This window comes from Panthera pardus, unplaced genomic scaffold (assembly GCF_024362965.1).
Source record: "Panthera pardus isolate Hobbes unplaced genomic scaffold, ASM2436296v1 HiC_scaffold_3, whole genome shotgun sequence".
Lineage (NCBI taxonomy): Eukaryota > Metazoa > Chordata > Mammalia > Carnivora > Felidae > Panthera > Panthera pardus.
This window is the reverse complement of record NW_026526876.1, coordinates 57,991,415-58,014,817: the sequence shown is the minus strand read 5'-3', so window position 1 is coordinate 58,014,817 and position 23,403 is coordinate 57,991,415. Positions and strand designations below refer to the sequence as shown.

The 23,403-nt window shown below is 48.1% G+C and overlaps 1 protein-coding gene across 3 annotated transcripts in view; it reads right to left on the bottom strand.

The window, feature by feature from the left end:
• Nucleotides 1-992: 992 nt before the first annotated feature.
• Nucleotides 993-23,403, bottom strand: part of PHF12 (PHD finger protein 12) — a 41,818-nt gene continuing 19,407 nt past the window's right edge. For 2 of the 3 annotated variants that reach the window (XM_053892312.1, XM_019423727.2), the window contains exons 3-15: nucleotides 20,008-20,080; nucleotides 17,054-17,447; nucleotides 15,639-15,759; nucleotides 14,252-14,384; nucleotides 11,952-12,116; nucleotides 8,815-8,973; nucleotides 7,440-8,235; nucleotides 6,063-6,188; nucleotides 5,263-5,406; nucleotides 4,159-4,257; nucleotides 3,330-3,412; nucleotides 2,614-2,752; nucleotides 993-2,268 (exon numbers count right to left, since the gene is read on the bottom strand). In XM_053892312.1, the coding sequence (XP_053748287.1) occupies nucleotides 1,934-2,268; nucleotides 2,614-2,752; nucleotides 3,330-3,412; nucleotides 4,159-4,257; nucleotides 5,263-5,406; nucleotides 6,063-6,188; nucleotides 7,440-8,235; nucleotides 8,815-8,973; nucleotides 11,952-12,116; nucleotides 14,252-14,384; nucleotides 15,639-15,759; nucleotides 17,054-17,447; nucleotides 20,008-20,080 (2,767 nt within the window). In that variant the 3' untranslated portion in view covers nucleotides 993-1,933. Of the gene's footprint in view, nucleotides 2,269-2,613; nucleotides 2,806-3,329; nucleotides 3,413-4,158; nucleotides 4,258-5,262; nucleotides 5,407-6,062; nucleotides 6,189-7,439; nucleotides 8,236-8,814; nucleotides 8,974-11,951; nucleotides 12,117-14,251; nucleotides 14,385-15,638; nucleotides 15,760-17,053; nucleotides 17,448-20,007; nucleotides 20,081-23,403 lie in introns of those variants that run through there. The other variant, XM_053892313.1, reaches the window with a different exon arrangement.

Here is a 23,403-nt window from a genome sequence, read left to right as displayed (position 1 = left end):
GCATACTCCATCCTCAAGGCAAAGTCCTGACCTGCTAACCGGTACCAATTCCTTGAACCCTTGTGGGACAGACACACGGGCGATCCCTGTGTCCTGTCTTCAGGAAAAACGTCCTGGATAGTTTCTCACGTCAGGTCCGAGAGGAGGAAAAGGATGGGAGCTAGGTTCGATGGGAGGGTTCCCAGGACCTTAAGATTAAGGTAACGCAGTAGAGTCATCTTCTGATGAGAAGCTGCAATTGTAGGGAAGTTATTATGCTTGGTAGTCACGTGAGTTGCGGCTCGACTGGGTCTAGGGATCGGATCTCTCCTTTTGCTTCATGATGCTCCCCAGAGACGTTTGAGTTGACAGCCCGCTCCACACTAGATTCTAAGCTCCAAGAGGCTGGGGCCGTATCTGTCCTGTTGATTGCTCACATCAAGTTCCCTAGCCCAACCCCCAAGTCCTAGCAAAGGCCATGCACAGAGGAGGGAACTCGAGTGATACTCGAACAAGCAATTGCTGCCTGCCCAGCTAAGGCTGACAGGGAAAGGATAAAAACCAGGTGCAGACTCCTCCTAGAGGAGATGAATCAAATACGATAGCAAACAACTGCAATCGGAGGCAGCCGGAACTCCCGAGGCTAAAGCTTTTAGACCAGAATGCAGACGTCTCCTGTCTCCTGACAGGTCCTGTTTTAGTATCTTGGTTTTGGAGTCAACAGGAGCAGGGACCTGCACACACTTGGATTCTTGCAGTATGTGGTCAGGTCAAATGCTTCTCTCAAGTCGCCCGCGAAGCCAGGCAACAGCCCCGCCCTACCCGATGCACCCAGACCCCTCCATTTTCCCACATCCACCTGGGGCTCACTTTTCTCCAAGACCTCTGCTCTCCTGACCTCCCTTGGGGTCTGAGTGTCTTGGAATGAGACCAGTTCACTGAGACTGGGAACAGGATCTTGGGGAGGGCCCCCTCTGAGGGTGATGACAGGTAGGACAGACAGGCAGAAAACATAAGTTGAAGTATTTTTGTTTTTTTATATACAGAATACAGGAAAGTTTCTGTAAAGTCTAAAACATTACAATTACTATGTACATTGGTACTACTTGGGGTTGGGGGAAGGGGAGAGGAGGGAGCCAGGGGTGGGAGGAACAGGAGAGAAGTGGCAAGAGAACAAAAAAAGGAGACGAAACAGGTTTACGACAAAAACGTCTTTGCTACAATAGACAATTTGAAGAAAACGCTCTACCACATGTAGTACTGTACAGTTTTTAAAAACATTGAAAAAATGTCATCACTAGATGTATTTACACAAAATCCAAATACACTTTTCCTTATTTGAAATAAAATAGATGGACAGCCAGAAAAAGAATTCATTTCTCATTTGTCCATAATACACAGTAGCTACCTGTAGTGCAACCGCTGCAGAAAGGGAAAATAACTCGGAGGGTGGGAACCACGGAAGTCGGGTGGGTAGCGATCTTTATATTAAATAAAACAATGATATTGTATAGATTTTGCTGTATGAAAACTGTATTTTTTTCTTTTAATATAAAACTATTGTCACTGCCACAAAATAGAACAAGTTTCTGATTATTTTACAACGGCGGGCGAGGGGGAGGGAGCAGGAGGCGGGTGGGGAACGGTTTGGTGTTGGAGGAGGTGTCCAGACCATCGGCCTTCCCCTCCCTGCCCACGCTGTTCCTCAGCTCGGGTCTGCCGCTTTCCCATGAAATGTCGAGTACAAATATATGTGCAAATGCCCCCTAGAACTTGAGAAAAGAAAAAGGATCTTTAAAAAACAGTCAAAAGGTTTTCTTCATTTCATGCAAAGATTGTAGTTGGAGGGTTTCCGGTGGAGTATAGAAAAAACCCGGGCTTGGTTTGTGTACATTTTTGCATTGCAGGAGTCTCGGGTCGGGCGGACGGGCGGGCGACGGGGTAGCCGCCAGTCCTAGGGAACGGAGTTGGAACGCAGCACGGGGCCCTGGTGGGGCTTGAGAGACAGCTTCTCGGCCAAGACCCCATCCTGCAGCAGGCCAGCATCGCCTTTGGGCTGTTTGGTCGCAAACTCAGTGATGCTGAACACAAACTGCAGGCACCCCAGCTTGATGTAGCTGCCGTGGTGCAGTAAGGCCGTGCCCTCCCAGCCGGCCCCACTGCCCCCAATCAAGCTCGAGCTGCTGGCTTTGCAGTTGCAGGGTCTCCGCTGTGGCCCCTGGGCCTGGGAGCTCATCATGGCTGCCTCCTCACTTGGCTCTTCATCCTGTTTCTGGTGCCGGCGGCGCCCTGGGAACAAGGAGGGTGGTCACGGGACAGGAACAGTGAGCAGCCAACCCACCCAAGGCGGTTTGCCAGCGCTGGGCCCTGCACCTCCCCATTCTAACCGCTATGTGACTAGGGCTGAGGGACACCCGGAAAGGGCCAGGGGAGCCTGAAGTCCCCAGGAAGGTGTGTGCCTAGCACTCGCTTCTCTGTGGTCTCCCTGGGCCCGCGAGCAAGGAGAGCCTGGCCGACGGGACCCGGAAGGCAAGAGAGCAGGCCATCGGCAGAAAGCCAGAGCCACCCTGAGGGGGCCTTAAGAGAACACGTCTGAAAAAATGGCCGGCTTCGTGGCCACAGGCTCCGACTTACTGATGACACTCTGCACTTTGGCAACAATACTGCTTGGGGGGGTTGGCGGGGTCTTCTCAGAGAAGTCACATGAATACAGCACATTGTCCACCGTTGTCCCGTGCTCACTGTAGTTTAACAGCTCATAATGTTTGGTATTCTGAGGAGGAGGAGGGAAGATAAGATGTGTGGTCTGCTGCGTGGGGCCTGGGGCTAAGGGGAGAGAGGACACATGGAGAAGGCTGTGCTGCTCTACCTGGGGAGCTCTCTTTGTTCCCCAGTCAAGCCCCCCTGCCCTGTCTCTTTAGAATGGGGCTCAAGACTCACCTCCTCAGGGAAGCCTACCTTCCTAGTGGCCCTCACCATCCCCTCCCCCCCGCTCTCCCACCACTGCTCTACTCTGCCTCCTGGGTCCTGGCTCCTGTAGAAATGCTATTCGCTGGCACAGAGGGCCTGGCTTCCTTCTATGCAGGTCCCCTCCCCTGCTTCCGGGTGGGCTCCCCCCACCCCGCTGAGCCCGTGACCAACCTCAGGAGAAATGGTAGCACAGCTCCTAGGGAGCGTTAGTCACGGCAGGATGCCCTTTCACACCAAGACCCTTCTACTCCAGGAATGACAACGAGCGAAAAGAAGACCTCCCACCTCCCTTCCCCTCACCCAGGGCACTGAACAAAACCCTGGTGCCTGGGAGAGGCCTCAGGCCGTGAGAGTTCTCCCACCCCTTCCCCACCCCTCACCTCATCATAGAATATGCAGGCGTGTTTCCCAGACACGTAGTTACAGTGACCATAGTTTGTAAGGCACACGTCCATGTCAGCTCCTGTAAGGTGGCAGGAGTAGAGGCAAAGGCAGGCAGAGAACAGACGGTAAGGTGTATGCATGGGAAGGTGGGGGGCAGGGAGTTAGCTTCTGGGTGGGCACCGGGAAGACCTTAGGGGGAGACCAGCTCAGGGCCCCTTCCTTGTATATTTGAACAAAAACCAACGTCTTTTCCACTCCCCTTCTGAAGAACAGGTGTCCCTGCCAGCTGATCTCCTTCAGAACATGTGGCTGCTGCCCAGAAGGGAACAGTGAGCTCCTGAAGAGGGTGGGTTATTTCCATGAGGGCACAACATGGGGTGTGGGGCTCATAAATCCTATCTTTGGAAAGAAAGGAAATTTCTAGGCCAAAGGCTAATCTGACTGTCCCTCTGTACAAGATGCAGGACTAACTGAAGGTTATGGGTGTGTGAGCACCATCACTTTTTCAAAGACCTCCAGGGACAAAGTATGTGCCCTCTCCTCCGGTTTTATCTGCTTGTTTAAAATGCCTCACTGAGCAGCAGTCATGGCTGACTTTCCCCTCTCCTGATATCACGCTGGGCCCAAAGCAAAAGGGCTTGAGGCAGGGAAGACAAGCAACCGATAGTCTCCTTTCTTAGTCCCTCTTGCCCAGGTATCTGCTGGGTTAAACCAGTCGGCCCGAGGGAGGGTTTCCCTCACCCCTTCCTGGCCTCAGCGGGAAGGGGTGGTAGTTTCTAGGGCTGAACAGATGCGGTGCCCCCCGCCTGCCCCCAGCTGGCTCACCTGTCCCGATGTAGAGGGTTCGATAGCACATGTTCACAGCTCCTCCCAAACCCAAGAGAGGGTAGAACACAGCTCGGGCCTGTACTTCCTTTCTTTGCACTACAAGACAAACACAGGGACAGGATCATTCAGAAACTCAGAACCTGGACCTTTGGCTCACGGTCTAGAGAAAATAATCCCACTAGATGAGTCATCTTTAAAAACTCACCTTGGACACGGGGCTGCTTCAGGGTGGCACTCTCTCCCCCCACCCACAGCATTTCCAACACGGGGTAAGAGAGACCATCTTTGAAAGTGGTCACAGAATTCAAAGATGAAAGTACTTTAAGTTCCTGGGCTGACTGGTTTATCAGGGATATACCAGATGTACTATAGGGAGGCCAAGCAAAACAACAGTAGGCACAGACCAGTGTTTCTCGAACTTTAATGTGCATATGAATCAACTAGAGATCCTGTCAAAATGCAAATTCTGATTCTGTGGGTCAGAAGCGGGGCCTGAGCTCTGCGGCTCAGTAAGGGTTAATGCTCAAAGGAATATCCAAAGCAGTTAACGTCTTGGGAAAAATTTTCAGGAGACTAGCCCAAATGTTACTTTATTCATCATCATCATCATCATCATCATCATCATCTTTAACGTAAGCTCCACACCCAACATGGGGCTTGAACTCCTGACCCTGAGATCAAGAGTTATATGCTCTACTGACTGAGCCAGCCAGGTGCCCCTAGATCAACTGCTATTCTGCTTCTCACCTTGAACTTGAAAAATTCCCTTTTGGGAAACCTTTGTAACCCAAATATTTGGAAGTAGTTCAGCAGAAAGTGCACCACATATACCCAAAGGCATTCGTAGCTGCTTTGTGTGTCTCAAAGCGGATGAGCACGAAAGTTACAACAGACTTCCCCGAGTCTGACGTGAAAGCTGTGGTTGCGATTTTGTTCCAGCTTTCTGGGAAAAGAAACCACGGCGCTTTATTAAGGCCATCAAAGGCACACATGGAACACTGAGATAGTCAAAGCCCAGACTCCTCAGGAGGGGAGACGGCCGCTCACATGCACAGGGGAGATCTGACGGTGGGCTGCGGCGGCAGGGGTGTGCGTGCGCACCTTCTGTGTGGTGCCCTCCAGAAGCCAGCGGATGTGCCCCGACACTGCCCGGTGAAGCTTGGACCCGGGAGGGGAAAAGCTGATGTATTCTCTGCAAGGCCAGAAACTTGATCAGCTTCTCGTCCAGCATATTTATCTCGATTTCTATTAACCAAAGAGAGAGATTAAAAAAAGCAGCTGAGGAGGAATTGGAATGTGGAAGTAGGTGAGGGTCACAGAGCAAATAGTTAAGCATTTCTAAAATCTAGCCAAGTGATTTTTCTCGAACAGGCGAGAGTACAAAGTGGCCTAAGGATCCAGAGCTCAGCATCTCACTGGCCGTTTGCAGTGAGATGGACCCCAATGCAGCCTGTGCAGATGCCTCTTGCAGTGGGCAGCTTGATTTTAGGTTAAGCAGTCCTAGAAAGGTAGAACAAAATAGACCACCTGCCTGCCTGTGGAGGAGGCCTGGATGCTGGACATGGAGGCTTAGATCTGCTACCCACCCTCTCTTCAGAGGTCAAGCTCTGCCTCCATTCTCTTTGACTTTGGGAACAAGGCCCTCCTGGTTTTATTCTGCCTCAAGTAATTCTCTTTTCACAGGTTCAACTTGGTCCCACTCTCCTTTCACCTTGGAGTCTGTATATAAGCATGTGTAGAAGGCAGAGGTGGGAGGGAGCCTTCTTTCTTAACCCACATCCCCAGCCCTCGGAGGTCAGGCATCCCTTCTGTTCCTTTTCTGAAATGAGCTCGAATGCCGCGCAGGGACAGCACCTTCACGCAGCAGCAGCTGGTGGGAGAGCAGCAGCTCACGCACTCACCTCCATTGACATCCATAAATGCTCGCAATGAGTTGGTGAGGTCCACCATGGCAGTAGAGTTGGCTGGGAAAGAGGGTACGGTTAAAGCGCTTCCTATGGATAACGTGCCGGGGCTGACCTTGCCATCTGGGGACGGAGCAGGAAGACTATTACTTACGTCGCCTGAGGGAAACCCACCGGTCTAATCCCCCACTGCCGAGACAGGTCTGGATTTCGGACCCAAGGTGATGTTCCCTTCTTGATTCTCACCCCATAGGCTCTGGAACTCCTAGAGCTAAAAATGTGTGGTGAGCAAGGGCAGATGGAACGACAACGCACCCGGGCACGCAGGAGTCTCCAGAGCATGGAGAACCAGTGAAATCTACAGCTCTGGGAAATGTGGTAGGGTGGCTTTGTTCTCTGGGCCGTGACTACCTCCCTGCTGCCTCCAGTCATTCAACTAAGTGGTGCCTGCCCCTGCGTTTCCTGCCTCCTGAATTTCGACTCACAGGGTGCAAGATCTATCTAGGCTGGTATTTAGAGGTAAACAGAGACAGGAAAAGAGCCTGAGGGTAGGGGCCATCCTGGGACCAGGGGCCCCCATGCAGAGAAGTCACAGTCACCTGGTTACCGAGACTCCCAGCTGACTAGGAGGCCAGCTTCAGTTCAGACGGGAGAGACCACAGGGGGTTCCAGCAGCATCTGAAACCTGGTTCAGATGCTGGGGTCAGCAATCTCGAGGTCCAGAGTGCTGACTGGGGACAGCTGAGAGAGCAGGTCCACACTAGGCCAAGTATGGGTGTAGGGGACCGCCTTTCTGCAAGTGGCCCAAGGGTGAGCTTCTGGGCCGGATCAACCTCTTTGGGCATGCCACTCTGCAGCTATCCTGAAAGGTGGTGTTGCTTTCTAACTCTGCGTTCCCTGGCATGGAAGCTCCTTCAAACCAGGGGGCTCTGAGAATCTGGATCAGGTGTGACCTGGTCTCTGGTGTGGATCATGAAACACGGAGGCCATCACCTAGAACCTCAGGCTGGCCACAGGGGTTCCAGAGATCATGCTGCCTTCCTCTAAGGTGATGGAACAAAACAAGCAGAAGACTAGGCCTGAAATGGGAAGGTGGAGTCAGGAGACCCAGCCGTGGTTCCGATCCTGCCACTGACTCGGTAGGTGACCTAGAGGAAATCACTTAAACTTTCAGAGCCTAAGCAACCCCACCAATAAAACGGGGGACAAGTTAACACATGCTTTCTCCTCTATCACATAAATGGGGAGAGGACAAATAAGACCAAGATCAAAGTCCTCTGAAATATGCACAGGAACGTAAGTGTTTTCTGAAGTTTAACTGCCAGAAATAGCATGAAACTACTCCAAATCACCCCCAGGTTGAGCACCACTCACCTGATGATGGCGCTGGTGAGCAGAATCGTTGGTTGGCTCCTGTGGCCAAGATACCATCTCCTGCTGCTTGGGGGGGAGTGAGCACCCGGGTGGCATTTGGGGGTGAGCCCAGTGGCCTTGAATCTGTCAATGGAGGTCCTATCTGTGATTGGACAGTCTTTCTTTGCAAAGTGCTGGTGTTCTCGATGCTGGCACAAGAGCTGGGAATGGAAGGGGGCAGGCTTGGGACAGGAACCAAACTCCTCTGGGGGCAAGAGCTGGGGCCAGTGGCATTCTCTGTCTTCACAATGATGCCGACGGTGTGGTTCTGAAGCCCCCCAGCCGCTGGTGGCGTGAGGGGCCGGGGCCAGCCTTGCCGGTGGGAGAGGCCTGGTAAGGGGGTGTTGGCGCCTGGAAGTCGCCGGGGGTCCGTGGAATCGGTGGGGTTGCTGTAGAGGTGTGGGCCATTGGCTTTCACCTCTGTGCTCACTGGCCCGTTGGCAGTCCCGCAGGGGGCTTTCTTGGATTTTTCCGCACAGGAACTGCAGCTGATGTCCTCTAGGGCTGGGGGCTGGTGGGGTGGAGAGCAGCTCAGGGAGTTCTGGGAGCTAATTCCCGAGGGGCAGGATAAGGGGCAGTGGGAAGGTGTAGGTGCCTTGTCAGCTGTTTGCAGGGAGGTGGTGATTGAGCTGTCAGTCACAATAACAGGCTTAATATCAGCCTTCTCTGTCTGTTCAGAGTCCCAATGCGAAGGCATCTGCTTAGCAGATAAATGTTTCAATATGCTGCACTGGAGCGCAACAACACTACAGAGCCACTGCAATGGAAGGAGAGGAGAGGAGAGGAGGGTGAGAGGCCTGGGAGGCGCTGGTCCTTCCTGCCCCAGAGGCCAGGGCTACAGCACAGCTGATAAACACTGTTTCCAAGGTCCCACTGCAAATGCCCAGAAAAGGTGTGCTTGACTTCTGATAAGATTCCATTTCCATTCCCAAGCAAGACTTGTTGGTATACTCAGCAGCCAACACCCTGGTCGGCAGAGCTCACCTTGTGAACCAATATCCAGCAAGTACCCTAAGCAACTGCTGTGTGTCCAGCCCTATCAGCTAACCTCTCTATGGGTCTACTGGTCTCTTTCTGCAAGACAGACTTGCTCATCTCACAGCACACTGGGGGACGGATGGAGAAAAACAGACTGCTTGACTTTATTTCTTTTACTTGCATCAGAATATCAGCCAGAGGTTCTCTCTGGAATATTCAACCACTGGGGGCTGGAGAGTAGGGGTCGGTGGGATTGCAGAAGATGGGGATGGGAATGGCACTGAGGCTACTTCCAGTAACAGCTGTGGTGAGAAGGAAGGAAGATTGGCTTTGGAATCCCAGCCCTGCCTTCACTCACCTCTTGCTGCTCTGCCTGGGTGGCTAAGTGCTCAGAGTTCAAAAGGTGCGTCTGTGATTCCTCGGGGATCCCGTTGCAGATCAGCTCCCCATCCCGAATGGCCGCGGGTGCAATGAGAGGGGGTGGAAACTGGTACTGAGATTTTATAGCATCGGGAACCTGTTTAGTATAGAAGGAGGAGGAGACGGAGATAGTGCCGACACGTCCAGTTGATTCTGCCTCTTCTGTCTGCGGTGCTGATGCCCGCGGGACCATCGTGCACTCTGGGGTCCACTAAGACAAGGAGGCTCAGTGGGCTGCAACCGCTCTGTGCCTCAGACACACACGCATTAGCTAGAGAAGGCACAGAGCTGGAAACGACAGGCGTGCGCCCCGTCCCCCACCTTCTTCATTCAGGTCTACGGCCCGCAGAAGCCAGAAACCATTGCTTTGGCCTAAAGAAGTGTAGGGCTGACACTGGACACAGCTTCAGAGTGGTACTCTCTAGGCTCTCACTGCTCAGCATCAAGTTTGGGAGAGTAAGCCGTATCTGAGAGGTAAAACGTCAAAGGAGGTCACATTTACAGTGGAAATGCTCAGCACGAAGTCTGGCCTGTGATAAGCACTCAGTCAATGTCAGTTTTCTTCGTCCACTCATTCATGACTCATGAAACAACTGAAGACCTCTTTGTTGTACAAAGACAGAAGACACGTTCTGAATCATGCCATGTAAGGATGAAAGAGCCACACAACAAGCCAAGAGTCATTCATACATTCAACCAACATTTATTGAGTACCTCCTGAGTCTGGACACTGTACCCAGTCCTAGAGATCCAGAGATGAAGAAAACTTAAGCTCTGCCCTCAAGGAGCTCACAGTCTCGTTGGGGGAGATAAACATTACAATACAGTGTAATGGGTCCTAGAATAGAGGCATGGCTAAGGAACTATTAAAAATATGGAGGAGACTGCTTGTTTCTGTCTGGGGGACAAGGACAGATTTTATAGGAAGGCAGTATTTGAGACTTGGAAGTTGAGAACTTCCAGGCAGACAAAGGGGAAATAAGGGTAGGGGAGCAGCATACAAGGCAAAGAGATGTGGAAGCACATGACGGACTTGGAAAACATTTGGAGAACAGATTTGGTGACCGAGTCCCTATGGAGGATAACAGAAGAACTGAAAACGGTTCCCAGAATTTTGCCTTGAAGGACCGGGTGGAGATTGCGGTCATTCACTGAAACAGGAAATACAAGAGGAAGAGCAGATTTGGAGGCAGAAGACTTTCGGTCTTGGGCAAGTTGAGACTGAAGTGTCTGTGGGATGGGCAGACAGATATGAATCCAGACATGAGGAGAAAATCAAGAGATATGGAATTGAGAGACAGCACCATTAACGGTGGTGGCTGGTGCCATGGGCTTGTCCAAAGTCAGACAGGAATGGGAGGGGGAGGAATGGAGTGGTAGGCAAGCCTAAGGTTGCCCCCCTTGGCGAAGAGTGAAGGGGTAGCAGGAAGAGGAATCCCTAACACAAAGTTCTTAGCCAATTTTGCTGCCCTGCTCTACATCAACAATGAGGATGGTTCAGGTCAGAGCTGGAACACTGTCCACCACCGTCCTGTGCTACCACAGTCCTCACTTCACTCTCAAATTGTCCAGTACGGAATGCTCAGCAGGCAGCTCTTTCTGCCCACGTGTCCTGTCCCCGTGCTATAACAAAAATACTTGTCTGCCCTGCAAGGAAAAAAAGGTGCTATTCAGGCAACTCGTGCCCTTGGATTTTCCTCAAGAATAGGGAAAGCTTGGGGCACCCAGGTGGCTCAGCTGGTTGAGCATCTGGCTCTTAATTTCACTCAGGTCATGATGTTATGGTTCAGGACATGAACCTGTGTCTGGTTCTGCACTGACAGTGCAAAGCCTGCCTGGGATTCTCTCCCTACCCCTTCACCCATCTCTGCCCCTCCCCTGCTTGTGCTCTGCTTCCTCTCTCTCTCAAAATAAATAAATAAACATGAAGGGGAGGGGGGAAGAATAGGGAAACCTTTGAAGGGGGAGAGGGCATTGTGAAATAGAATTTTCTCAAGGCTTTCTGGGACTGTTCACTTCAGCCGCCAGGCTCTCTTCCAAATCCACATGGTGAATTACACAGTTTAGTTTACTTTCAGATCTGTTTTACTGAGATATGAGGCATGCCACCTCTATAATACCCCCAACTGAAAACACCTTGATTTAATTTTAGAAACCGGTATTTATATTGAAGTATAAATATTTACACACTTAAGAGATTGTTATACAATTTCCAACAGTTAACATCTTGCTAGCTTGCTAGCGCTGACATCCACTGGAAGTGATGGGAGTGGGGTGAGTGATTTAAAGCGTTGCTGCCACCAAGTGGCCATGTTTGAGAATTGCTGGTCTCCACTGGCACACAGCACAGCCTGTGTGCAGGATTATTCCAAAAAGAGAAAAATCAAGCTTCTATGTGGGTCCACGGTGTTGGGCTCTCTAGGTTAAATGAATGAGGAAACTGAATGGCTTTTGAGAGACAGCCTCAACACCACCAAATGCTTTTCAATAAAGGAATTTTTTCTGTTGATCTCAGCAGATCTCAGCTAAAGTTGACACTTTAGCAACTGTCAAGTGCATACAAGAATGTCAGATATTATTACGGCAAGGCCACAACTTGGAATATTCGTTATATGTTACCAGCACCTTGGAAAAACAGATTTAACTCTCCTTTAGGCATTTTCCTCTTAAGTTTCTCAGCTGGGATAGCTCCTCCCTTCCACATGGGTCTCTGCTTCATCACCATCACCTTCACCCTGCCAGACAGCTCTTGGAAAGGGGCCACCTCCCAGGAACAGATAGCATGAGTACCAGGCCAGGGGTGGCAATAGCAGAGCACATCCGTCTGGCGGAAGGGGCTAACGAGCATTCATCAGGAGAACTGAAGACTTGCAGAGTTTGGGGTTTGGCCTTGGTAATCCTGACCACCGCCCTCAAGTATTAAAATGTGTGGTCACATTCACCACTTGTTGAGACACCACAGACAAATCTCAGGGCTTCAGTCTCCCTGTCTATAAATTTGGGACCACAATCCTCTGTCTATCCCATGAAAGCAATCAGAGCCCACTCTCCTGCCTGCTCCAGGTTGGGACTCACCTTCAAGCTTCTTCTTTTGACTGACTGGAGCACTCGGCGGTTAGGAGGGTGCTTCTTGTGGATTCGGTTCAGGAAGTCCACTTTGACCACATGCTGCGAAATGGTGTCCTGGAAACGGTCAAACACCTGGCACCGATTGCTCAGCGTCATATTCTTCTGGTTCAGCTAGGGACAAAGCAGACACACTTTTACAATGACCCTCAAAAGGCATCCCCTCCCAACTAACTATCCTCTAGGTCTGAAAAATAGAAGCTCTTGGCCAAATAGGTTCCTTCTGTCAGGGGCTGATACGTCAACACCCCTGTCAGAGGGCTAGGGAACACCGGTAAGACTTTCTCGGGGCGCCTGGGTGGCGCAGTCGGTTAAGCGTCCGGCTTCAGCCAGGTCACGATCTCGCGGTCCGTGAGTTCGAGCCCCGCGTCAGGCTCTGGGCTGATGGCTCGGAGCCTGGAGCCTGTTTCCGATTCTGTGTCTCCCTCTCTCTCTGCCCCTCCCCCGTTCATGCTCTGTCTCTCTCTGTCCCAAAAATAAATAAAAAATGTTGAAAAAAAAATTAAAAAAAAAAAAAAAAAAAAAGACTTTCTCCCTCAGTCCTGCCTGGTCCAGAGAGGGAAAACTGGTATGTTCCTATTCCCTAGAGAGGCTTGAGGGGGACAGGAAATAGGAAATTAGTCACAAGTACCCTTCAAATCCAGCCTGACAGCTCAGACCACCTTTTGCCAGTGGACCCTAACAGAGCACAGGTTTCAGAGGACAGGCGGGGCCTTGGCCCTCGAGACCCAGACTTCCTTTCTAGCAAGGCACTCATTCCCACGGGAAGCAGGACGGTTTCCTATATAGGAGCTTGGCTAACAGCAAGGATCAGCACCAGAATCCTGTGTGTTCTGCTCTATTCCTCTTCCAACATACCAGGGAACATTAGTGAGCCCATCTGGATATCACAGTCCTGCTCTAGAGGAGGAGGAAACCCTGGGCTGCTCTAAGAGGCCGAAGGGAGGGAAGAAAGAATTTTGCGCAGCAGCATACAAAAGGCATATAAAAACTATGCCACTTTCCCTCTAAACTTTAATGCAAAAAAGATCTGCTCAGAAGCTTCATGATTAGTAAGGTAGGAAAAACCCCTAAGTGGCTAAGTAAATAAATTATCTAATTAATAATTTTTCATCTGTTGGAAAGTTGCTCTTTAAGATTCATATTTGGGCGTATAGCTGATGGTAGTTTTTTTCTGGTTTGGCAGGAGGCAAAATGAAACACTCGTAACTGAGCTTGGAGAGAAGCTTCCTCCTACATAAACCTTTCTGAGCAGCGTTAGCCAAATGAAGAGGCCAAAGCAAACGTTTTTGCCCCATGTGTGCAAGTCTATAACCAAGGCTCCTCAGTGCAATGTGAGGAGCACTCTGTCACGCTGAGGGTCAAAAGACATTCCGTGGTCATTACCATCTTATACACAACGTCTTAAGCAATAATCTTTTTAATCTGGAAAGGCTGAACTTATAAGGGAGCTGCTCTTCTGAAGCCCTCACCCATTCAACCTTGTAAACGGCTGTTCTTAGTGCCTAGAAGGAAAGGGCCTAAGCCTAAGCCTCTTTTGGAGATAGCAAACTACAGTTCTGTTTTAGCCCCAGGAAGCGTCTGGAAAATGTACCCAAGACTCCTGGGAGATAAGATAAAAGGACCCTTACACCAGTCATTCATTCAACAACTTACTAACTATCATGCACCATGGTAAGGTGGGGGTCAAAAACTAAAGAGAAGGGGAAGATCCTCATGGGATGCCTAGGACACGTTAGTGTTCAATAAATGGCTGAATGTTTGGAACACTGTTATCCATGTCAATTCTTCAATTCTCCCAAGTTACTGGGATTTGACTGTCTGTCATTCTTGAGATATGAGAATAAACATTTTAGAATTTCTAGTTTGCTCCCTCTAAAAATAAGAGACAGGAAAATACAGAGGCAGCTACCACGAGAACATTTATTCCCATGAGTTGGATCGAATATACGCACCCCCCCCTCCTTCATGGCTATAACATCAACTGCTCAATTCACCATGGAATAAATTTATGTATAAACAATCAAGTCTGCCTGTACAGCTAAAACAAGGCATTGTGGGAAAATGCAAAACGCACAGCTGAGGCATGTCAAAGTGATTGGAACTGAGTAGGATGGTCTGCAGAAATCCGTATTTGAGAGATTACATAGCGAACTCTGGTACAAAGCTGACCTTACTATGCTTTCTACTGAATCAGGCCATGCCCTGGCTGTGCCCAGAGAGAACAGAAGGGACAATGCTGTACTTACCACCACATGTTCGATGTGATTCGGACACATCCATCTGCCCAGGGGCATGGCAGTGAGCGGTGGCTCGAGGCAGTCCATGTGGAACAGGAGGGGGCAATAGTCACACTGGATGAGAGGGGCCACACGGCAGCTCCTGCAAAAAAGAGATGTAGGCCATTTCTGTGGCAAGATGGGAGAATTCAAACCAACTGTGCACTATGGAATAGCCTCTCCTTAATCCTCACAACGTTCTCCCAGGGCCTCCTCCCCCAGTGATCAGTTACACTCAGTTAGGAAGATGGATGAAGTTGGGGGCTACCACCAGGCTCTCCATTATTCTCTAAGAGGAATGTGTCTTGTGGGGAAGTGAATGTTTATTTGGAGTATAGCTAAAGTGGCTGTCAGAGCAGGAATGATCAATGCTCAGTGCCCACAGGGGGAAGACAGCCAACTCTGCTCTGATTTTTCTACTCCTTAAAAGAAAGTAACTACCTTATTTAAAACAAACAAACAAACAAAAAAAAACCCCAACAACAAAAAATCCCTCTAGCCCTGTTTCTAGAGTCTTACACTACAGCAAGAAAGGATTTCTCTTCTGCGTGAAGCACCCAGCAAAAATGACACAGGAAGAGTTGTGTTGGGAAAGAATTCTGTGATGTATTCATGTATATGCACAGTTCAAGGGAGGGGCTTCAGCAAGTAACTATGATATTCCCTGGGTCCCTGAGATGCACTGGAGCCTCAGTCTGGGCCTGGCTCAGAGTTCTTTCTGCTGCCCTACTATCTAGTTCCCTATAGCTTTTGTTGTGGAACCTTTCTTTCTTTCTTTCCTTTTTTTGGGAACATTTCTTTTTGATGGCTATTTTCTCCTGCTATCCTGCCCTTCTAAGATACCCAGGCCAGTAAGTCCAGCGTCAGTAATTGAAGCAGCTGGTTCCCGTCACTGAGGAGATCCTTTTTGAAGGAAACCAGTGTCTCAGGGAAGCTACAACTGGGGCAGCCTGGAGGCTTTTGGAAGTCATCCAGTCTGATGCATGTTAGCTACCATGGATACTTGTACTGCTTTTAAACTCATCTTTGGTGATTTAAAAAGTTATTTGCCCTTTCCAGGGACCTGTGTCTCTGCTGGCCACGGTTCCTCTTGCTAGCTAGTCAAAATATCTCACGCTTCTGTTTAAGTCCAACCCCTCCTATTCGAGCCTCTATAAACACAGTCTACAGTACTTAAGGGAATTTGCTGTGAAGACAGTCAAGGCTCTGGTCAATTAGTCACTCAGTCTCTGTACTCATACCATCAGAATATGGGTTATCCCCATTTAACAGACAGAGTCTGGGAGAGATGATGGAAGAGAGAAAAAACCTCATTTGCTGAATATGGGGAAGAGTCCTTAGTATGGACGAAAAATACCTGTTACATGTGAAGCATACTTTGACTGGTAAGGGAACAAGACCATTGTGATCTAACTCATGCTGTGTCTTCTTAACATTTTTTCCCGTGGTTTCCTCCTTTCTTCTCCTCTTGCTAGAACCTAGAAGAGAAATTGATGGTGCTGAACTCTCTTGGATGCAGAGTTCCTAGTCTGGGATATGGAAACAACAATAAGTGAAAGGAACAGATCTCCGTAAGAGCATGTGCCACAGCCTAGACACGGGTCTCTTTCTGAGACCCCCTCGGCTGGTTTCAAATGAGAAAAAAGAATAGGAAGGGAGGAAAAGGAACACTGAGACATAAATCAGAACTATGGTCTGAAGTCACCTGTTCTGTGGCAGAAACACATCTATGTTTTGCAAACATGAAGTGGTCAGAAGCTTAGGTTGTTAGATACTGCAACCTAAGAAATACACATGCCCGAGTCAAATGGTCAACAAAGACTGTTCTGTGGAGGTGGCTGAAGAAAAGACTATAATTTTACTGCATTTTTATAGAAATCAGAAAAGTTTTGATTCTATATACCTCCTGCTGACTGAACAGCATTCTTAAGCCTGCCAATTTCACTTTCTCTGGGAAAAAGAAAATAACATCCAGAAGCTTTGTGGCATCAAGTAGAAGACATGATTAAAGGGGAAAAAAAGGGCAATTTGGTAACATTTTATCAAACTATAAATGCATAGTTGTAACCCAGCAATTCGAACAGTAGGAATTTACCCTACAGATACACAATGTTATATTTACAGAATTATTTGAAGAAGCATCTATAATAACAAAAGATCAGGAACAACCTGAATGTCCATTAATAGGAGATCAGTGAAATAAATTATGTCATGTCTATATGATAGACTATTATGCAACCATTAATAAAAACTGAGGAATGTCTACATTAATATGGAAAGATCTCTAGAGCATACTGTGAGGTGAAAAAAGCAAGATGCAGACCAGTATACCAAATAAGCTATTTAAAGGGAAAATACTGAGCATATTATATTTCTTTGCTTATATACGCACAAAGAAATTCCAGAAGGAGATACACAAGAACCAAACAGTGGTTATCTGAGAGGGATATGAAGGTAGAGATCAGGCAAATGGCAGGCAGGGGTGGAAGGGCAATTTTTCATTTTAAGCCTTTTTATATTTTTCGGCTTTTGAACCATGTGAATATATTACCTATATTTTTAAAAAGGGGATACCTTGAAGGGCAGAAAATAGAAAACTGAATAAGCACGGTCAAGGCTAAAACCTTCAAAGATGTCCAGGAAGAACAAAGAACAGGAACATGAGAGTGGCTACTCGCCCGGTGATCCCACAGGCAGCACTGCCCTCTGGCTGGACAGTAGTCTTTTGGGGCAGCTGGGGTGGGGGGGCGGGGACGTGACACTTTGGCTAACCTGGTAGTGCAGTGGTACAAGTCAGTTCATTGGGCAACTGAAATTGGGTGGGGTTCCGCTCCATGGCGGCAGCGATCAGCAGCTCAAAGGGCCGCCTTAGCTGGGGCTGCACATAGTCCGGCTCAGCTGCCACTGGCTCCTCGTCCACGTCAATGATGTCCTCGTCGACGTCATTCTGCTCAGAGGTGGGGGTCTCTGTGCTGGCGTTGGATGTGGGCGTGCCAGGCCGGCTGGCTCTCCTCTCCAGGATCCGGGCATGGGCAATGGCCTTGAGTTCAGTTTTGCTGGCTGATCTGTCCAACAAGTCGGTATCACTGCTGGGAGATGTAGTCCGTTTGCCGGATTTGTCCACCAGTCCATTGACGTGGCCCAGCTCCTTTTTCTGCTCTCGTTTCTGTGCAAATGAACAGGTAGGCCCATCACATAAAGTACCACAAAACAGAAAGAGATGGATACTACAAAGACCACTAGCCAAAATTATGAAATTCTCCAACATGTTACAGACTCATCCACCTGGGGACTTGGAACACGGGTCTGTCCAAGTTGACAAAACTACAGCTGAACTAAACTAAAGCTGGCGAAACTGCAGCAGAGAATCACCAGACAGCAGGGAAAGTTAGAAACAATTACGCACATTTATCACACATCATTTACTTGAAGTCATCATTTGATGCACACCATCTCTATACAAAGTACAGGGGTAAAGGGATTAAAAGTTACCACAGCGAGAATAAATTTAGTGAGGCTAAGTGAGAACGGTGAGAAAAATATAGCAGGACTCAACATCACTGTAGTTTGCCATGGAGCATCCTGACCTCCTGAATGGGTTTAAGAATTTTGCTCAAAATAAAGTCTGCAAAAGCAAAGGTAAGATAGGCAAACAGAGGTCCCTGTCCAGGGAGGTTGGGTGCTGACAGGGAAAGTAACTACACTGCAAGGTGGTGGGGTTGTGTGTGGAAGGTAGCCACCCAGCGACCACAGTGTCTGAGAATGGTGGCTTTCAGTATTTCAAGTTTTACTAGGACTCTGGAAAGGACACTTCTTCAAATGGGAATGTGGGGAAATGGAAAAAGACTATATTTATTCAGTAGGACTGGACGACTGGTATTACATTTTCCTCTAGGACTCCAAAGAGCAGTCCAATGAAGGTTTAACACTGGTCTCTAATCAGGAGACCCGGGATCTGTCCCAGTTCTGCCACTGATTGCTTATGACCCTGGATGACTCAGGTTGGTGGGCAGGAGTTTCCCTGTCTGTAAAGTAAGACTAGTAAAACCTTTCTTCTCCTCCTTTCAAAGATATGGTGGAGACAGAGGGTGACATATGTGAAAGGGATGGCTGAGTCGGGGGAAGATCTAGCCTCCACTAGGAACAGGACCTGAACATCAAAGGTTAATGAGGCCCAAAGGATGAATCATTTCAGTCCACTTCAGCGTAACTACAGGAGGCCAAAGAGGGATAGAGGTAGTGGTGGTGGAAAAGGCAGATTTGGCACTGGTAGGCAAAAAAGCCCATTTGAGAGCATGTCACTGTGGCATTTCGGGGAAAGCACACTATGTTAGAAAAAGGCTACTGTAATCCCTGTCAAGCAGCTCTGTTTCTAGAAAACTGATGAAGAGGCAATAGAAATTTGGAGTAAGACAATTTGGCTCTGTTAATTCTTTTGAGTCCTCATTCTACATTTGTAAGCCTCAGTTTCTTCCTTTCTAAAATGGAGGTACTATCACCGGCACCCCAAACGACTGCATGGATCAAATGAGAGAACACATGTAAAATACCCAGCATTTGACGGGCACTAAAATAATGTTAGTTCTTCTTCTCCACCCTCTTTTCCTGGTTTTACTTTTTCTTTCACGTCCAGTTTCTGGAGTGGCAGGTTTCTGAAAGGCCTCCTGGCTGGTAGGTGCTTCTAACTGGCTCTGCTCTAACCTAACTGGGGATGCACAGGGAGAGATACGGACAGGTGGTTAGGCTGGAGGACAGCCTCGTTTGTGGACTTCAGGGGCAATCAAACCATAGCTGGGGCTAACTGGCTGACTTGGCCTTGCCTTGCCTTTTAATAAGAACCCGTGCGCAGATGTTGAAAAATAAAAGTCTGTTTACCTTCTTAAAGGCTGAAAACTGTTACACACATAAACCACAATCTCTGAATCATCTCATCCTGTTTCTGCAACCAAGGAAATCATCATTCATTGTGACATCATGTTCAGGGGCCAGGAAAACAGAAGTGATGTCACAACAAAGGCAAGTTGCTTGGTGTGCGATTAGTGTGGGGGGAGGGAAGGGGATGGTTTACAGTTCATAGACAGATTCTAATTCACAGCCTCTAATTCACAGATTCTAATATGGGTCTCTCATATTCTGACTGGAAAAACAGCTACTTCCTTTTTTGATAAAGAGGAATTTAGCTTTTGCACGCCACAAAAGTTCTCAAAGTAGAAAATCATGTTCTCAAAGCCAGTACTGAACTATCAAAGCCAAGGGAAGGGGAGCTAAAGAGAGATTAGGCAACCTGGGGTACAAAAGGCTTCCGAGTACTCTCCCACACACCCAGCCAAGCCTTATTTGCCTTGGGGTGAGGGGCATCCTTCTTCCATCAAGCTGGAGAAGCAGCCTTGCTTTTCTTCAGCTATTTTCAGTCAGGGATAGAACTGCCACATTCAGGCCATTTTTCAGGAGGTCTACAACTCCTCAGTCTACTCCTGTCACTAGTGAATGAACATGGCTCAATAAATTAACACACCTCTTCTGCCCATTTCAGCAGCCCATGTTTGGATTTTAGGCCCTACTGGATTCCAAACAGTCACCATGGGGAGAGTGAGGGTGATTCCAGGGCTGGAAAAGACAAGAAGAAGGGACGAAAATGCCTTCAGGGCCAGGCCGTCTTAGCTCTAGAATATCAGTGCTCTAGATCTGGCATTCTGAGCAAAGCCTTCAGAAAGCGCCATTATTACCTTTCGGCGAACAGTGCACCGGTGACACATCCACTCCCCAGGAGGCAACATCTCTTCACTCAGTGGAGGATTACTGTGGGGAAAAGACAAGGGCAAGACTAAGTACTAACCTTTGATGCAGCAGGAAAAAGCCTAGGTAGGTCTGGCACAGAGCTACCTGTCCCTCGACTCCTATTCTGGCCCGTCCTGTAGCACTGCCAGGGCTCTTTCTCTCATCTTTCAAGATGCTAACGTGGCATCGTTTACAATAACCTAAAGAGTGAGGACCTACTCCCACATCTTAGGAAGAGAAGCCAAATCCAGAGCTCTCAACGTTGGGCTTTACAGAGAAAGACAGAAGTAGTCTGGAGCCTTGAGAATCATCCCCCAACTATATCATGCTAACAGAATCATTGATAGGTTCTCTACAGTCTTCAAAGTTTGTCGGTATAAGTCTAAGCTCTTTCATCTGCAATTCAAAGCCCTGTGTAGCACGGTCCCATTCTACCTTCCCAGGACCCTTTCAGGTACGCTTTCGCCAGGTCAAATTGAAGACTTGATATTTCTTTCTCTAGAGCCCTTTCCCACTAGAACGCTATGCCTCTTAAACCCTATTAATCCTGTAAGGCTTAATTAAAGATGGCTGCAAATTGTTTGCTATTCCTACCATCTAAAGGTAGGCCATTTCCTTCCTCTTGAATTAGGCTTGCCTTGTGACTTGTATTGACTAGTAGAACGCAGCAGAGGTGACCTATGTTGTAACTTCCGAGGCTGGCTCTTAAGAGACCTGCAGATTCCATTTTTTCATGTTTGGAATGTTCCATCTCAGGGCCCTGCTCTCACGCCAAGAGGCCACACTCAGGAGAGTTAAGGCGCTCCAATTAACAGCTTCCTCTGAATTCCAAGCCAAAAGCCAGCATGAATTACTGCTATGTGACTAAGCTGTCTTAGATCATGCCAGCTTAGTAGAGCTTCTAAAGTACTGTGGTCCCAGACAACACAATGCTGAACAGAAAAACCACCCAGCTGAGCTAAGTCACCACATGGACTTGTGAGAGAGAATAACCAGTGTCTGTTTTAAGCCACTGAGTTTTGGGTAGTTTGTTACACAGCAACATGTAACTGAGTACAGCTCCTCCATGTGCTCTGCCTGGATTACTGGGACCTCCTGGATATGTGGATTGTATGATTTAGTTCTCTTTTGCGACTTCTCATGTTTTCCTTTGTGTGGCAGTTCTCGCTCTTTTTTTTTAATGTTTATTTTTGAGAGAGAGAGAAAGAGACAGAGAGAACATGAGCAGGGGAGGGGCAGAGAAAGAGGGAGACAGAGAATCTGAAGCAGGTTCCAGCCTCTGAGCTCTCTCTCAGCACAGAGCCCAATGCGGGGCTCGAACCCATGAACCGTGAGATCATGACCTGAGCTGAAGTCGGATGCTTAACCAACGGAGTCACCCAGGCACCTCCTCTTTTTTCTTTCTTAAGTTTTATTTAAGTAATCTCTACACCCAAAGTGTGGCTTGAACTCACAACCCCAAGATCAAGAGTTGCACACTCTTCTGACCCAGCCAGGCGCCCCGTTCTTTCTTTTCCCTTTTTTCTTCTTTTCTTTCTCTATCCATCCATCCATCCATCCATCCATCCGTATATCCAATTTTTTTCTTTAGTGTTTGTTTATTTTTGGGAGAGAGAGAGAGAGCAGGAAAGGGGCAGACAGAGAGGGAGACACAGAATCTGAAGCAGGCTCCAGGCTCCGAGCTATCAGCACAGAGCCTGACGCGGGGCTCGAACTCAGGGACCATGAGATCAGGACCTGAGCCGAAGTCAGATGCTTAACCAACTGAGCCACCCAGGCACCCCCATCCAATTTTTAAAAAGTTAAGCTCTATGCCCAATGCGAGGCTTGAACTCACATCCCTGAGATCAAGAGTCACATGCTATACTGACTGAGCCAGCCATGTGCCCCTCTTATTTTTTTCATTAGAGGGACCAAGACAAGGACTAAATCTCTTCCCACCTTGTAGCTTTATAATACAGAGGTTGTGCATACAGTAGTCACTCAGTCAATACTGAATCAAAATTAGAGCTGTATAGGGCTGGCCTTACTGAACCTCCAGATCATTGATTTCCACTGAAGTTACACCAAGAACCATATGTATGAGACTTTATTAAATTCTTGAGAGAGTCACATTTCTAAGTCTGTACAGTAGCAGTTCTCAAAGTGTGGTTCCCAGATCAGAAGCAAGCATCAGTGTCATCAGGGAACTTATTAGCAAAGAAACACAAATTCTGAGACCTCACTTCAGGCCTACAGAATCAGAAATTCTGTTATGGAGAATGAGGATACATTTATGCTAAAGAAATTCTTATATCTGGTTCCTAGCAGTCAGAAGGGAGTTTTTCATCCAAAAAAAAAAAAAAAAAAAAAAAAAAAACCTAAAAAAATAATTGAGGGCTGAATATATAAGGACTCTTCTTGAAGTCCCAAGGCTTAATATTATGCTGCTCTACTGTTTCTATCTACAAGAGCACTTGGCTTGGCAAATTTTCCTAGCTTCTGCTTTGCCACGCTTCCCTGGAGACCTGAATATACATGTCAGGATATCCACTAAGTCCTCACAGCTCTTTGCTTCCTTTCCTCCCTGTTTCATTGGTGGACTCTCAGGAGATCCTTAGTAGGATGCAGAAAACCTGGAGGCATACTGGCCTGTTGTGACAGGCCTTCAAGCCCTAGAGGACCATAGGTGAATGTCACCTGTAAAGTCTTCCCTAGTTCTCACCAATGGATTTCTGCATAGCCTACATCCAAACTAATGAAATGTATGCATGTAATTTGCAAAGGCTTACAGACTCTGCTATGCTTCAGCAACCATCATATTAAAATTAACCCTGAAAAGGCTGTCACTTCTGATTCTGTTTTTCATCATTTCTTTTCATCTGCCCATTTGGCTTTGTACCAAGATACTCTTTACCAAACATGTAAAGCAGAGAAGGGCAAGGCAAGGTGGTTTGAATCGAGACCTTTTACTAAGATGTAAATGGCTTCCTGGCCACCCTTCATGATTCCCTCAATCTAGCCCCAACCCCTATTGGCAGAATGAGTTATTGAAAACACAATTCTGATCATAGCACCCTCCTTATTAAAAAGCCCTTCAGTATCACCCCTACCCTATCCATTATAGGATAAAGTTCAAACTCCTCAGTATTGTAGGTTAAGACCCTTGTGGCCAGAATCCTGCCTCTTTCTCTAGCTTCATTAACCTGGTGGCTCCCCACACAGTCCATATACCCTTTCTTTAGTCTGTGTGTCTGTTCATTTTGGAGCTGCTACTTACAACCACAAAAGCTGGCCCTTCCCTCATTCCTTCACCCAGTGGATTCTTTATCTTTTGGGGCTCAAGTCAGATATTACACCTCCAG